We start from the raw sequence: 16689 nt of genomic DNA, 5'->3' as shown, positions 1-16689 counted from the left end.
TCTAATTAGCATGTCTTCAAGAAAATGTAAGTTGTTTGTGGACAATACTTCATGATTCTTACAATTGGTGAACATGTTTGCTTTCAAGATCTTCTCTGTCATACAATTTATTCTAACATTTTTCAAGGTCAAGATACGTCAATAATTTATACTTCATAGACAAATGTATCAACGAAATTCATTTTTCACACTCTTTTATCTGCATTTTGGTTCTTTAACTTAAATAATATTGTAACCATTCCACATAACTTGCATTGAAATTGAAGATTATTTCTCCTAATTCCTATTTGGTGTAGATATGAACGTTGTGAGTCATTGTACTGATGGTATTGAATATAATTTCTACATGGTAAGAACCACTACAAATGTGTATCTAGAAGCACTACCCAGCAAGGTCTGCCGAACCGGTACCAGGACTCGTACTGGTTGGCGGCCGGTTCGGTACCATACCGATGCACGATACGTAGAGGCGTGCCGATTCCAAACCAGCACACTATTTTTTTAAATATTTTTTAGGTTTAATTTATTGGTAATCAATTGTTTTCAACTTTTTCAATGATTTTAAGTGTAATTTGATGTTTCTTGATTTTTTTAATGTTTCTATCATCTTAATACAACTTAAATGATGCATCTTGTTATTTTAAAATGATGAAAAATATAAAATGATTAGTGAGATGTTGCATGCTATAAGAAGCAACATGAAATACCCTAAAATTAATTAGTGAGTTACAAAATATAAAATGATACATTCAATTATATATATTTAAAGTACAATTACATGCCAATATCTAAATTCTCGCCACTCTCGTCGAGTGGCGATACCTCTCGTAGATATTCAGATCATTAGCATAATCAGGAAGCATATCAACCTATCTATCTAATCAAGCGGCGGCGTTGTCATGTACGCTCATCCCATAAAGAATGCGCTCTAGGTTATAACTACTCTCGGATCTCTCACTGAAGCTCTGGCTTTGAAAGGTGTCCTCTGGCTAATAATACGACTGTGGAGAGGCCAATTCGAAATTTTGGCATGATTTCTCCTTATTTTGAAAATTTTGAGGTATTTTCTGGTGTTGAAAAAAAAGAGGAAATGAGGTAGGAGAAGGAAAGCATATCTTATTTTGGGTTGGATCCTCTTTGAATCATCGCATTTTTTGGCCGAAGGGGGGGGGGGGGGTTGAAGAAAACTTGAACGAATGCCTAAGAAGGCTTAAGAAGCCTTCTCAGGCCTTCTCAAGGCTTAAAAGAGAGGAAAGGAGGGAGGACTAGCCGAACCAACCTGATCCCATGCCGGGTTGGCTTGGTACAGCCCGAACCGAGTGATTCGGCCCGGTTCGGCAGACCATGCTACCTAGCATTGTCCAACATGGTTATTTAATATAAATGTCATTTTAATGTATCTATTTTCATGCACGATAAAGAAGTGTGTTTATACAAGCCATTTAATTTCCAATTTAGTGGCTCCTATAAGTTTTATTATAAGTTAATTTATTTTGTCCCCTAAAGATCCACACTCATACGGTGATAGTTTCTGTACAGTTGAGATATCTGAATCTGATAGTTTCTTTTGTTTAAGGAAGTGTATGTTCTGACATATTTTTATATGTAATTAATAGATGAAAAATGGGAATGAATTCCTTCTGACTGATACCGTAGGATTTATTCAAAAGCTACCCACTATGCTGGTACGTACTTGCTGATTATGTAATCATTCTTTTACATGAAATTTTTTGTTTCTTTTTGTTGACAGTTTCGGTAACATGGCTATAGTACGTAGGTGTATACTAGAAACTATAAGTAGAAAATGAGGGATACTTCAAAGCAAGGTATGCTGAACCGACCGGAATTGATCGGTTTAGCCCGTACCGAACTGATGCCGACAGGCACCAGTCCGGTACAGCATATAAATTCGGTTCCAGCCCAAACTGAGCCGGAACCGATTGGTTCTCTACTTGTACCGGTGCGAACCGGCCCGGTTTGCACCAGCCCAAGCTTATTTTTTTCGTGCGCCCGCGCGCGGGAAAGAGAACGCGCGCGGATGCATAGCTTTTTTTTTGTGGAAATTGCACGCGGACGCGCGAGCAGAGAATCGCGCGCTCGCGCGCGATTCGCCGTACAGGGAACTGCACTCCCCAGCAGGGAATCGCGCCTGCGCGCGGTTCCCCAAGCAGGCCAACGCGCCCACGCAAGCTGGCAGCCTGCGTGGGCCATTTAATGCCACTGTGGCATTAATGCATTCGCGCGCGGACGCGCGCAGACGCATTGTTTTTCTTTTTTTTTTTGCATCCGCGCGCACGCGGACGCGCTTTTTTTTTCTTTCCCTGGCGCATATCCAGTTCGGTACCAGTTCCAATCGGTACCATACCGGTACCGATGCCTACTGGTACGTCGGTACGGTCGGTTCGGCGGACCTTGCTTCAAAGTTATAATTAAAATTTTCTTTTAATCTAGGGGTAAAAGAAGGAAGGTTTGTGGACTCTCAAGAATTTACCCATATAGAATTTTAAGCAAATATTCTTTAATGGATGGAAGATATGGTATTTCGCACTTAATTATTCAGAATCTGCCAGAAGCAAAATATACATTACATCATCAAGCTAACAAGAACAAACAAAATTTTTCTATTTGATCTAGCAACTACATTCATGGAACTAAATTCTGCCATGCTTCAAATATTGATTATCAAACCCATATTGACTAGGGTGTGTACAGTAAGCATTGTAGTATGCACCGCCAAGCATGAGCTGGTAGTTCAATCAAGAAGAATAAGCTGAAAAGTATGAGGTGACACTTCAATGGATATGTTGGGAAGCACGAGGAGGCACTTCAGTGAATAAGTATAAGGTGGAAAACACACACAATGTGGCAGTTCAATGGATAAGCATAATATAGCAAGCATGAAATATCCTAAGTCTTCGATATTTGCAACTTAATCCTCAAAATTTTCTTATTTAGCCTTAGAACAACGATAAGGTCGCTATATTGTGACCTAGGTCATAGGTTCAAACCATGAAAATAGCCTCTCCACATATGGAGGTAAGGTTGCATACAAGGATCGCCGAACTGGTACCAGTCGGCACCGGTACTAGTTCGGACCGATTCGAACCGGTCAGAACCAGCAAAAAAGTGCTTGCGCAGCGCGATGTGGACAAAAAGGCCACAGCGCGCCGTGGCCCATAGGCTGTGGCATTGAATGCCACAGCCTTGGCATTCAAATGATACAACCAATCAAGGTTCGCGGTACCGATGGTACCGACGTAACGGTCGGCTCCGGTAACGGTACGGTACCGGTGCCAAACCGAGCCGAACCGGTACCGTACCGATAGGGCACATTCGACCTGGTTTCGACCCCATCGTCATTTTTTTTGGAGTTCTTTCACTTTTGGATTTTTTTTGATGTTTTTATGTTTAGGTTTAAGGTTAAAACTAGATGATGCAACTTATTACTTCCAAATGATTCAAATAATGAGATGAAGAACATAAAATATTTTCAAATTAAGATACAATCAATTACATACATTTAAAGCACTCTCGGATATCTAAAATCGGGTTGAGTGGCGATGCTTCTCGTCAATATCTGGATCATCAGCATAATATGGAGGCAGATCAATCCATCCCTCTAACCAAGCGGCATTGTAGTCTTGTATGCTCAATCCTCGAGGAATGCGCGTCGGGTCATAAGAACTCTCGGATCTCTCGCTGAAGCTCTGGCTCTGAGAGGTGTCTTGATAAGGGGCCCATCCGAATATGCCGGCACCAAAATCCGACCCGTAAGACCCTCCGGGCTGCGCAGGATAGTAGCCACCGGAAGATGACTCCGATGCACCATATCCATAGGCTGGCTGAGGCCGCGGATAATAGGAAGACTCGGAACTTGATACATCAATGGATCCGACTCCACATGGGAGGTCATCTGCAGCTGCATTCTGGCCTCTTGAACGACCTCGAGGAGCTCTTCTTTGATATGCAATGGTATCCGACCGGCCTATATCAGACGGCCTACCGTGGTCCGTATCTTGTGTAGCATGCGTAAACTGAGACTCACCGGTGTATCGAAAATCTTCCTCCGGCTGTGTCTCATAAGTAGTACCATACTGTCCTCTATTTCCTCCGTGGCTAGTAGATCCATCACCACCAGAACCTTCATCGCTGCTGGTCCAAGTCTCCTCCTCGACACTCTCCATTGGGGCCCTTTCCTTTTCTTTTCTTCTTTGCTGGGATTGATGCCCTCCTGATCGAGTCGACTGGGTACTAGAGCGTCCTCGTCCTCGCATGAGAGGATCATCTCTCTGAACGGAAGCATCGTACCAGTCATGCGGTGACTGGCTCCCCTCTAGCCACGTCATATCAACTGTAGGAGTGCGTGGAATGTTGCGCTCAGCCCATTGCTGTGGATCGACCATAGCCTCGGTGGCTATGATGCTGGTTGGTCGTCGAGGCGATCCTGGCTCATCAAGCTCGGGCTCGTGCTGCTGGGCCGCAAGCCAGTCGAGCATAGGATTATCATCATCATCTGTAAAAGTTCTATAGATGGGATCTGCTTACTTGAGCTCCACTTCCTCCTGAATGCATTTTAGCCTCAACCGCAGATTGTAGTGCACATAAACTAGGTCGTTGAGGCGCTTTTGTGTCAAACGGTTCCTCTGTTTGCTGTGGATGAGGCCGAAGGTGGACCAGTTGCGCTCACAGCCACTCGAGGAGACCGTTTGGGAGAGGATCCGGATAGCTATCCGCTTAAGATTTTTTGCGGATCCGCCAAAATGAATCCACCATTCAGCTGCAAAAATATTGAAGATAATTACATTTTACATATATGATGGCCTCATAGTTGAAGATAATTCAGATGCAGAGGTGTCTTGCAGATTTGTATTGTACCTGGATTCATAGTTGTTTTGCTCACGACAGCTGGTCGCTGTCCAAAGCTATGGCTGCCCTCTCTAAATAATTTGGTCTGTGGAAAGAAGTTTGTTGTAGTATGTCAATAATATAAGATCCGATATATTTACATATGTTACTAAATCATAGTTACCTCTTCTATACATGACGCGGCGACTTCTGGATCAGGCTCCATCTTATAAATAACATTACGCAGAGCATGAAGAAGTTCATCATCCATACCAATTCCACTCTCGTACTGAAACCGGAGATTCAGATAGTATGCTGCACATAGATGACACCATCTTAGTATAATTATACAAATATATCAATCAGTATAATTATCAATATTATCGCTTACCTGCTAGATGCAATTTTCTACCTATTTGGGCTCCCCACCGCTGCTCAATGATGTCGATGTACTCCTAGGCATGGGCTACATCTGCCTCCATGATCTGAGCCTTTGCCTTCTCCATCATGTGATACAAAAAGCCCATCTGGGGGTACCTCTCGCTATCCACGGCCCGCAGCACTTGATATAATGGTTTGATAGCCTTGACTATCGCATTGGTCCGCTGCCAGAATGACTGCCTGTTTACCAAGTCTTCCATTCTGCTTCCTTCAGTGCCGGCCTGGGCATATCTACTTTCCTGCCACTCGGGACTGACAAACATCTGACGTAGGGCTCCTTTCTTCTCGATAAGGCTATCAAGTGCAATATAATTCGTAGCAAACCGTGTGACTCCTGGTCTAAGAATTTCTCCCCCTGCATACTTTCTTATTAATGAAAGAACCTAAGTATGGCTATAAATATACCTGGTGATGCGTTGGGCTATCTCCACCGTATGTTGCACCCTACGGATCTTTCCAATGTCCATCAGGATGAGGTCGATGCAATGTGCAGCACATGGGGTCCAGAAAATTTGTGGTCGCCGCTCCATCAAGACCTGCCGGCCAACTTATATTGCGGCCCGTTATCAGTGACGACCTGCACGATATTCTCCTCTCCAATCTGATCAATCACCTCCTCCATAAGTCTGAGGATGTATGAGGCGTTGTGCACCTTATCTGAAGCATCAACTAGGCCTGTTAATGAGCCGAGCTGCTCGGGCTCGGCTCGGGCTCGGCTCGGTAAAAGCCCGGCTCGGGCTCGGCTCGTTAGTGAAACGAGCCCGAGCCCGAGCCCAACATGAGGCTCGTTTACACTCGAGCTCGAGCCCGGGCTCGAGCCCGAGCAGCTCACGAGCCCAAACGAGCCCTAGTGAGTATGTGACTGTGTGAGACTCCCAGGCCCAGCCGGCGGGCCCACGCCCAGGCCCAGCCGCTTAGCCCCCTGAGCCCCTCCCGATTCGCGACTTAGCCTGTTACTGTTAGCCACTTGGGTGATTGGGACTCCCACGCTCAAAGCCTCAAACGCCCAAAGGAAACCAAACGGCAAACAGCCCGAATACGATGCCCTAGTCTCCCACTCTCCGTTCTTCTCGGTTTCTCCAGAACATTCCCTAATCCCCTCCGCCTCTGGCCCTCCTTTCTTCTCGCCGTTCTCGGTTTCTTCTCCGTTCTCCTCGCCGGCTCGCCCCCAAGCCCGAAGCCGATGCCCCCTCCCCTCTGACGACGATGACGACACCGTACACCCGATCCCAGCTCTCCGAGAAGCTTCGCCGCAACCTCCTCTCCCTTCTCCGTCCCCGATGCCGTCGCCCCCGGCGGGGAAGGCAACAAGCGTGAAGCGCCGCCGCCCCATCCGGCCGTTCCTGCGTCGAGGTCCCCCCTACCCCCTTCCTTTCATAGTGAAAGTTTCACTCCCTCCCCCGCGGCGCCTGCAGTCGACCCGCGGCCGACGCCCGTGCCGGTGGTGCTCGCAGCCGCCCCCTTCTTTCTTCTCTTCTTTCTTTTTTTCTTTATTTCCTTCGTTCTTCTCTCCTCCCGTCCTCCGACGAATTATGGGGATGGGGCGCCGGCCGCCGGGGCAGGCTCGGGCTCAGGCAAACGAGCCTCACGAGCCCGAGCCCGAGCCGGAGCTGTGCCAGGCGAGCCCGAGCCCGAGCCCAGTACAGGGCTCGGTACCGAGCCCGAGCCCGAGCTCGAGCCTAGATTTTTATGGAACGAGCCGAGCCGAGCCTGCGGTGGCTCGGGCTCGGCTTGGCTCGTTGATAGCCCTAGCATCAACTGACTTGTGGAAGAAGGTCTTCGTATCACAGTATGTCAGAAAGTTGATGATGGCCCGCTTTGTCGGACCGGTCCAACCATCACACATCAGAGTGAGCCCATATGTGGGCCACTTGCTCTTATATGAGCCAATCCAATTCTCTAGCTCCTTATTGTTGTCAAGAAGCTCACCGTAGATGTCCCTCGGGCCTGGAGGATCGACACCGAGACCGGCAGACTGTATGGCAGAAATGGCAGACTTGTAGTATGTATTGTCTGCAGCATTCGCTGGAATGTGGCTGAAGTGGAACCAGGATCCAATAGCTCGCTACATATCCTTCTTCTCCTTCTTCCACATTGTGTCTACCCTTTGCTGCTTCGAATCTCTCCTGAGGAAGGCATGCGGATCTACATCATGGATTGACGCACCTGGTGGAATCCCTCCGGAAGACTTCTTTCGGCCACCAAAACCACCCAAGATAGATGCAATCCGGCTACGTCCTCTGCCCTCGCCCTCCCTGACTGAGGTTGTCCTTTGAAACTCTGGATCTTGTCTGCTTCCACCAGAACCGGCGCCCGAGTCAAAAAACGAGGGCCCAAATCGAGCCCGATGCCTTGCCACCTCCTCCTGCTGCCACCGATCATCCAGACTCGCCCGCATGGCAGCCTGGATTTGTGCCTCCTCATCTGGACCCTCGACCTCCTGTGACTCCATCAAGTGATAGGAAGGTGCTTCTGCAGCTTGGCGTTCCACCTCCGCTTTCTGCTTGGCAGCTCTCTCCTTGGCTGCTTTGATCTCAGCGAGGTTTTTCCTCATCAGCTAACGGATGCTCGGTGGGCATTCCGAGCATGCAGATATCTCACGAGAATTACCGGCTAAGTGCTGCTTTAATCTGGTTACTCCTCCTTTGAAGCACTTGTGGCAATAATTGCACTGAAACTGGTGCCGTTCACTGAGCATCTTCCCATGCTCCCAGCCAATATTACGCTCTTGGGGTTGCCCTCTCCTTGACGGCTCCATTCCTACAACCACATTAAATTTTTCAATTTCTATTTTTTTGCAATTAAAAATTAATGTTTAAATTTTTTAATTAAATTTTAAATTATATAAATTCTGTAAAAACAAAAGTTAATGTCACCATTAACATCGTCCATATATCGACAACATATAAAAAATTCAAGACGAAATGGAATCATTGAATCATTTCCTATTTTTTGGCAATTTTTGACTTAATTTTTTTGGAAATTTTACCTTATTTAGTTTTTACTGGATTTTTCTTCAAGAAAAACGACGCTCTCCGACCTTTCTAATTTTTTTTCATGCCTGTCTTTGCCTTTCTCTTCTTTTCCTCCTCCTTTCTCTCTGCAAAATACTTCACCTAAGCTGATGGATTTCGCTTCAGCATTCGGTCGGCTTTTATAGCCAACCTTTGAGGGTTTGAGGCACTGTGGCACTTTGAAAAGTGCCACTGTGAGCCACAGCACGGCACTTTCGAAGTGCCGCACGAAGTGCCGCACCGGCACTTTCGATTGAAGTGCCGCACAAAGCGGCACTTTCGATTGAAGTGCCGCACAAAGCGGCACTTTGAAAGTGCCACACTGTGGCACTTTGAAAGTGCCTCTGGCCCACCAAAAATATCCGAACCGGTGCGAACCGGCTCGGTTCGCACCGGTTCAATCTCATACCGGTGCGAACGGTTCGCATCGGTTCGAGTATATACCGGTGCGAACCGGCTCGGTTCGCACCGGTTTAACCATCAAACCGAACGGTTCCGACCCAATATGGGTCGGAACCGTTTTATACCTCGGAACCGGACCGGTGCCAGTCGGTACCGGTCCGGTTTGGGCTGAACCGACCGGTACAGGTCGGTTCAGCAGACCCTGCAACCAATAAGCTGTGACATTAGCCACAGCCTAGCCCCAGATCAAACCGGACTCGGTGCCAAGTCCTGGCCGAACCGGACGGAACCGGTCCGGTTCCGTCCGGTTCGGCCTTGTACCGGCTGGTTCCAACCCCTTAGGGGCCAGAACCGTTTTGTATAGCCGAACCGGACCGATCGGTGTCGGTACCGTTTCGGTACATGTTTTTTTTTTTTGTGCTGAAACTAGTACGTGTTGTTTCAACATACCTTGGTTGCATATATCTAATCCTCCCAAGATAATGGTGGGAGGCTTGTGCACTAGGACACCCTCTCTAATCCCTTGGATTTGTATTCCTAAACTAATCCTGTAGGAATAATTTATTTCCAAGGGATTCTATGTGGACACATTGATTAATGCTGTAAAGTATGTTCAAATTATCAATAAATCATAAATAAGACCAAGCTTTTGAAGTTTCATTTTGAAACCGATCCAGTTGGTTGACATGGAACCAAAACTGCCCCCTAATTTCACATTTCAGTCGGTTTCAGCTGAAACAAACTTGTTTTGTTCTAGTTTAATTTCGGTGCTTTTAGCCAGTTGAGTTTTAGATTTCTTTTATTCTCAACAATTATTGTGATAATTTTTAACTTATTTAAGTTGATGGACTATTAAGATGTGAAATTTAGGTGATTTTTCTATCTTTCTTTTGAACTGAAAATAGAGATGTGCATTAAACATGATACTCAATGAGCTAAGACCTCCAGAAAGGCCCTTGTTAGTTATTACAGTACTTTATAAGGACAAAGAACAACTAGAAACATGACATTTCATAGGACTAACATAGTCACTTGATGTCAAGTATATTAGAGATGCTTAATCATGCTAAAAGGCTTAATATATTCATAAATTCTATGAAAAGTTGAAGAAAATATTTGAATGCATGAGCCACTAAAATGCTTCATAATTTCTAAATGTAGTTGATTTTTGAACAATTCAAGTTCAAAGAGTAAATAATATATATTCACATTATAAAATACGAGCATATTTAATAATTTCACTTATACCTGATATTAACTAGGGCGTAAAATTGTCAAAACTACACAAAGAACCTATATAATACAAGAACACTTTGTAATCTTGTGGTAAAATTTCTTGGCTTATTTTTTTTAACCAAAACTCAAAAACTTGGAGTGGAACTTTCAAAATCGCTGAAGTTGCCAAAACAAAAACTCCACAAACCTAGCTGAAATGGAAATAGAGACCAAGTTTTTTGACCTTGAATAGGATGCTAAGATACTGGGTAATTACATAACCCGTCTCATATGTTTCCACTTGGCTAAACAAGTGTACTGAACCCTAGTTTTGCACTCGAATAGGCTCTCGTTCCCTTATTATATTTTTAAGTGTTCATCATCTTAGCACTTCTATATGCATGTCATGTTGGGGATTTTTAGACTTGATAGACCCTTTAGACAATAGCATGTGTTGTTATAATTGATCCAACACAATGATTGTATAGGTCATTCTTTTGCAAACATATATGTCATGATGACTGCGTTGCGACCATAGATTAACGCATCCAATCATTGATTAATTACATCATACGCATGGCCCATGTGGCATGGGATTCTAATCCTTTTCCTAGGCATGTCAATGAATTGTGTTTTGATCCAAATTTGACTTGACTGATGAAATATTGAAGCTTCCTCTTTACCCCTCAAGGTATTGAATGGTTTCTTCTATGGTTGGTTGGAGGTCTTGTCCTAGTGTTAGTGTTCTGCTATTGATAAGGGGACTCTCAGACTTACAGGGATCAACCTAAGGTTCGCCGAACTAGTATCGGGGCTTACATAAGTGCCGATGCTGGTTGACCCTCCAAGTAGTGCTGAGGAGGCCGAGGGTGGCGTAGACGTGGAGAGAGGTGGTGACGTGGGGATAGGGTGAGAGGTCATAGTAGAGGGCGACCGTAGGGACAGGGGATGGGTCTGCGTGAACGCGGGCAAAGATCGATGGCAAGGTTTTGTTTAAGAGAGAGAGGGAGAGGGAGAGGGAGAGGGAAAGGGAGGACCTTGGAGAGCATCAAGGGAGGGGAGGGGGAATAGAGAGGACTCAGAAGGGTGGGCATGGGGGGCTCAAGAGGCTTTAAAGGCTCAGAGGAGGAAGAGAGGAGCCGAATCGACTAGATTGCTTGAACCATTCCGTTTTTTGACCAGTTCGGTTGGTACTATCCGAACCATATGGTTTGGGTCGATTTGGCCTTTAAAGGCCGGTTCGCACCGATATCGATTTTTTTTTTTTTTTAACCACAGCGTGCGCACTGTGGTGCAGAGTGCGTGGCCCGAAAGGGCCACGAGCTCCCTCGAGGCATAGCACCCCGCGTGGGCGCGGTTCTGCCCCGTGCGTTTCCGCACGCGGCGCATTTCCACGGCACGCAGACGCGATTCCCCGCGCTGGGAATCGCCCTGCGAGCATTTTTCCAGCTTGCACAGGGCAGCGTGCCTGTGCAGGCGTGGGCCAGTTTATCCGCGCGGGGCAACACGCGGGTCATAAATGCCATAGAATGGCCTTTTGCCCTTTTTTTTACCCGCCCTGTGGCCCTTTTTTTTTACCCGCGTCTGCGCGCGGATGCACGGACGAGAACCGAAGAGGAAAAAAGAAAAAAACTAGCTCGTACCAGACCGGTTTCGGTATGAACCATCTCGAACCGGACCAATAGGCGACCGGTACGCCTACCAGTACCGGTTCAGCGTACCTTGATTGAAACTGTATTTTTAGACATTTTAGATGTCATAGTTTACAATGAATGGTATTGACCATCAATTTGCTCGTCACATTAGTCATTTTGACTCCATGGCTTCAAGCAACTGTGATGTTTTCTGTCTCCCTCAAGCAGTTAGTCAGCAGATATTTCCTCCTTCCAACACCAGTCTGTTTGCTAGAATTCCTGTATGAAGGAGATTAGGCCAGGGGAGATGCACTAGCTGTTTTGCTGCATCTGGGAGTAGAGGGCCCAGAAAGGAAAGCAAATTGAAATACCTTAAATTCCAAAATATTGTCAAATTTTTGTCCGTTCCTCCCAGATTTTGATGAGCAATAGCCAGTGCGTCCCAAAACAAAGATGGTTTTTCCATTGTCTAGATGTGTATAATCCATACAATTTTATTAATGTTTCCCCATTTTACAGAAAGCAGAGGAGGAAGTTCCATAGTTAAGGAAATCATGTTTCCTGGTAGCAGTGCTTCACTTATGCTTCATCTAATATAATCCACACAGTTTGTTTCTTAGTGCTTTGATGTATTTTAGATAACTTTAAACTTACATTTAGTTAATGTTCTGGAACTTATGCAGGGGCGGCCCAATACATTTGGAGGCCTAAGGCGGATTCAGTGAATGAGGCCTTTTTTTTAAAAAATAATTTTTTTTAATAAGTATAAAATACTTAGAAAAAAGATATGAAAATAGATAGCCATCAAGTACATTATTTCAACAAAAATGCATGTATGCAAGATAAAAAGTTTTTTCAGTTTAATATAATTTTTGAATGAAAGCACGGAAAAGTAAATATGCTTAAGGAAGGGCTCATAAAACTGATTAAATAACTGAGATAATGCTTCGCAATACTGTTTACCATGTCAAGCAAGAGCAGAGTAGGAAAAGGTTATCCCATGGCACTTCATGGTCAAGGTAAAGGAAAGAATTTGTCCAGAAAGGAGCCTCTCCATGAGAGAAAGTAGGGGCATTATGGAAAATTCACTCTATCTAATTAATAAAAGTCCCATCCCACCATCTCCCCTTCAAGTGAGTACCGAAGCAGCCACTGCAACATCACCGCACAGCAGCCATTCAACCTCCCCTCCCTCCTTTTCTTTCTCTACCCTCCAAGAAGTCCATCTCCAATCCCCCTATCTTTCTTCCTGATGGCCCAGCTGGATCAGGAGTAATGTGAGGGAAGGAAAACCAAGACCAAAACCAAAAAAGAGAAGGGATGAAAGATAAGAGTGGCTTCAGACGTGGATCAAGCCGACCAAATCCCTCCTCTCTCTCTCTCCACCCAAAACAAAACTACTGTCCCCAACTTCCCAAACCCTCTGCAGGCCAGGAAACTCTCCACCTCCCTTCCATCAAGGGGGAAGACGCGAAGCCAGCTCCTGTTCCCGTTTTCTATGGGGCCTTTGCTTCCTTTTGGTCAGCCTCCCGGAGGCCTTCCATTGGCCCGAGGCCCTAGGCGACCTCGGTCGCCTAGGGCTCGGGCCAGCCCTGAACTTATGAATGCCATGAAGTTCTGCTGATACGTGGATGAGAAAGTTGCATTATTCTTGGTTAATAACTGAATGTTTCTTAGAGAGCATGAAGATTAAAAGTCCAATTGTTTCGCTACTAATAATATTCTGGTACAGGTTGCCGCATTCAGAGCAACATTAGAGGAAATATCTGAGTCATCGCTTCTAGTTCATGTTGTGGATATCAGGTAACATCTTGTCACATGAATGAATAACCGCGCTTTATATTGCATTCACATCCAGTTACTAAGCATGGTGAATTTTTTCTTTTTGATTCTACCAAGTTCAGCCATCCATTAGCTCAGCAACAGATGGATGCTGTCGATAAGGTTCTACAAGAATTAGATGTGGCGTCAATTCCAAAGTTGGTTGTGTGGAATAAGGTAGGACTATATTAAATTTCTTCTTTCTCATATTTGTGAATATTATTAGTTTATGTATAGCAATAAACTATTTGCTTATTCTATATTCAGAATATTTTGGTAAGTAGTATGAGTTAATACCTTATTTTCTTAAAAGGAACATATATGGGATGATAATTTTTTCCACTATCAACTGTCACACTCTTGATGGTTCCTTTTGTAGTAAGGCAAATTTCTGGTATTTTCTCTATCTAATTTTATTGCGAGATATCACCTTAAATGCTGGCAGATGCACTAATAAGAAATGCTGGCTACATGAATCCAGTTGCGTAGTTATAACTGTGTGATGCTTGCTGCAGGTTGACAAGACTGATGATCCACAAAGAGTAAAAACTCAAGCTGAAAAACAAGGTGTAGTTTGCATATCAGCAATAAATGGTGATGGTCTAGAGCAATTCTGCAATGCAATTCAAACAAAACTTAAGGTATAAGTTGCTTCCATTGCTTATTTTTCTAAGATTTGTGTATAATCTATTTAGTCTCAATATGGAGGGCTTAATTCTAGTCATTGAGTTTCATTCGGAATTATTTTCATAGGATTCATTGGTACCAGTTGAAGCTTTTGTTCCATATGACAAAGGGATGCTCCTGAATACCATACATCAAGTTGGAATGGTGGAGGAAACAGTAAGTATCATGTTAATGACCTATAAACTTGCTAATAATTTGGTACAAATTACAAAACATTATAAATACCTAAACTGAAAACATATCTGTATGTGGCTTGATGTTGATTGGCAAATCATGGATGACTTGGTGACTTTAATAGACTCGGTTCATTTGAAGCGCGCACAGAGACAGATAGAGGGGGGGAGAGAGAGAGTATGAGGTTTTGAGAAGCAAGGCCAGGGATGTTCTTAGAAGGCAATATATACACAAAAATGGGCTGTCTATTCTAAAACACATTGGAAACAAGCATGCCAATTAAGATACAAGGGTATGTAGGTTAACATGTCTTGTAACTCTCCTACTTCCTTCCCTCCGTCCAAAACTTATGAAGGATCATTTGTTAAGCATTTCTTAGTGGATGCTATAAAAATCTCTCTTTTGGAAGAATTCCACAAGCTTCCTAGCTGACTTAGTGTGAGTGGTGTAGTTGGATCTTGGTGTTGAATAAAAAGTGGCAAGCGATCTCAATGCACTTCATTTGTTTAAACAACTGTTAAAAATTTGAACACCTTTCAAGTTATCTATGCTAATAAAATTGCTGAAATTCTGAGCAAAGTTTCAGAAAAACAGTTGTAGGATGTTGGCAAACAAGGTACCACATGGTGCTTAAGCATTCTTAGGTAGGCATCTATGAAATTCATATCTATAAATATTTAAAAGATAGATAAATTCATAATAATAAAAAAAGAAAAATGTGGAAACAGATCAATAAAAATCAATGAAAATAAGAAAAACTTATGAAGGAGTCACTAATGAAGGTGCTACATATCTAAGGCTTGGGCTTATGCGGGCCACCTGGGCACCCATTATGCAACTTGTCTGCATATCAAGGCAGCCTAGACTCTATGCGGGGAACTTGGGAGGCTGCATATGCATATGTGGCTGCATAGGCTGCTTTTTAAAATGCTAGCGATTCTGAGTGTCTCCATGTTCCTGAGGCTTAACTTAGTTACAGCTGAACCACTGTTAAATAAATATACATTACAGTTCAATGCTTCAATTCTTACTCTTAAGGGAGAGAAACAAGAGAAGTGCAATGCTCAAACTTTGTGTTTATCAATTTTATGTTGAACTATGGAAACAAAAAAAAAACTCTTCAATCATATTGGAGGATCACAAACACCCACACTACCTCTCACATACATTGCATGTGCCAAGGATGTCATGAAGATAATCACGTGTACATGCCAAGAAAATTTCTTACTTGATCTGGATCTATTGCACTTTATTAGATCTAGATCCAATCTCCAGAGAGAACAGCCTGCTGTCGTGTTCTTAAATCGCTGTCATCTCTTGCAACAGGAGAAATCCAGCTGATCTTTTATTAGACAATAAGAAAAAGGTATGAGAAAGAACAGGGAACATAGGAACTAGAAGGGCTGGTGGAAACAGAAAAGAGATGAGTTGTTCAGTCACAAATTTGACTGGATAATTTTCTATGTTATTAAATTAGGGTGACCACTAAACAAGGGTAGATGATGACAAACATGTCCCTATAGTACATCTAACAGAAGAAATTACTATATTAGGTGTTTGACACTCCCCCTCATGCTAGAGTGTACATGTCATTATTAAGTCCAAAATTTAAGATTCAGTAAGCACTTGGACTAGTCTTGAAATTTAAGATTCAATAAGAACTTGGTTACTCTTTGAATTGATTGAGTTGAATTTTGGATCAAGTTCTGAGCTTTTCAATGTTGATTGGATATCTATTTTAGGCACATCAAAACTGTTTCTTTCAGCTTGAAGTAGCTGGATATGACTCCTTTCAAGGGACCGATTACAAATTTGGCATTAATTTTGGTTTAATTTTTGGTTACTTTAAAGAGATATAGTATTTGGTTTGTTTGCATTGTAAGGGTTTAGAATTGTCTAGGGTTTGATTTTATATGCCTTAAATCTTTATGTAGAAACATGATAGGCTTTATAAGAGTATTTTTATATATTAATTTGAATGGGAAACATGAAGCTATTGGTAGGTCCATTATGGTTGAGGAGTCATGTATCCTTCCAAGACCCTTTGTTTCCTTTTCCTCTTCTTCTGTCCCTCTCGCTTTAAGAATGTACTTAGTGTTGCTCGGTATTAGAACTCAAGGCCTTCTGCAACCTTTGGGAAGCTTTTGCATTACATTCTTTCTACATGTTAATTGATTAATAGTTTGGTTCATAATTCACCAAGCCTTTTCAATAAGAATATCAAATTGCTTAGACATCCTAGCCAAATGCTATAGTGTTCTCTAATTGTTTACCATACTAACCTCTTTCACCAATCAAGTTGGACACCATAATCTTTTATGAGTTAACATACAATAGAGTTTTTTATGACTAAGATCTTATAGTTTGGAACCGTACCATGTGATCAACAACTCTCCTGCATCCTGTTAGCACTCAAAGAGCATACTCAAAATTCAGTTATTCTGTCAAGCTTTCTA

At 43.5% G+C, this 16689-nt stretch overlaps 2 protein-coding genes across 5 annotated transcripts in view; one reads left to right on the top strand and one right to left on the bottom strand.

Annotated features, from left to right (window-relative positions):
• LOC103698536 (GTPase HflX-like) overlaps positions 1 to 16689 on the top strand; it is a 37373-nt gene that overhangs the window by 10124 nt on the left and 10560 nt on the right. For 3 of the 4 annotated variants that reach the window (XM_039121047.1, XM_039121044.1, XM_039121045.1), the window contains 5 exons: positions 1617 to 1685; positions 13284 to 13354; positions 13456 to 13549; positions 13888 to 14013; positions 14126 to 14215. In XM_039121047.1, coding sequence (XP_038976975.1) covers positions 1617 to 1685; positions 13284 to 13354; positions 13456 to 13549; positions 13888 to 14013; positions 14126 to 14215 — 450 coding nt within the window. The remainder of the gene's footprint in view (positions 1 to 1616; positions 1686 to 13283; positions 13355 to 13455; positions 13550 to 13887; positions 14014 to 14125; positions 14216 to 16689) is intronic. The other variant, XM_039121046.1, reaches the window with a different exon arrangement.
• Positions 3525 to 5977, bottom strand: LOC120107676. The gene is made up of 2 exons (XM_039121043.1): positions 5030 to 5977; positions 3525 to 4951 (listed from the first exon to the last, which is right to left on the bottom strand). Exon 2 carries the CDS (start codon positions 4494 to 4496, stop codon positions 3540 to 3542), a length of 957 nt encoding a protein of 318 aa, XP_038976971.1. The 5' UTR covers positions 4497 to 4951; positions 5030 to 5977; the 3' UTR covers positions 3525 to 3539.

This window comes from Phoenix dactylifera, unplaced genomic scaffold (assembly GCF_009389715.1).
Source record: "Phoenix dactylifera cultivar Barhee BC4 unplaced genomic scaffold, palm_55x_up_171113_PBpolish2nd_filt_p 000953F, whole genome shotgun sequence".
Lineage (NCBI taxonomy): Eukaryota > Viridiplantae > Streptophyta > Magnoliopsida > Arecales > Arecaceae > Phoenix > Phoenix dactylifera.
Note: the sequence above shows the minus strand (reverse complement) of the source record. Positions and strands in the feature narration are given on the sequence as shown.

Excerpts from the sequence above, each read along its gene's own strand:
- LOC120107676 (XM_039121043.1), bottom strand. The coding sequence starts at position 4,496 with ATGCTCGACTGGCTTGCGGCCCAGCAGCACGAGCCCGAGCTTGATGAG.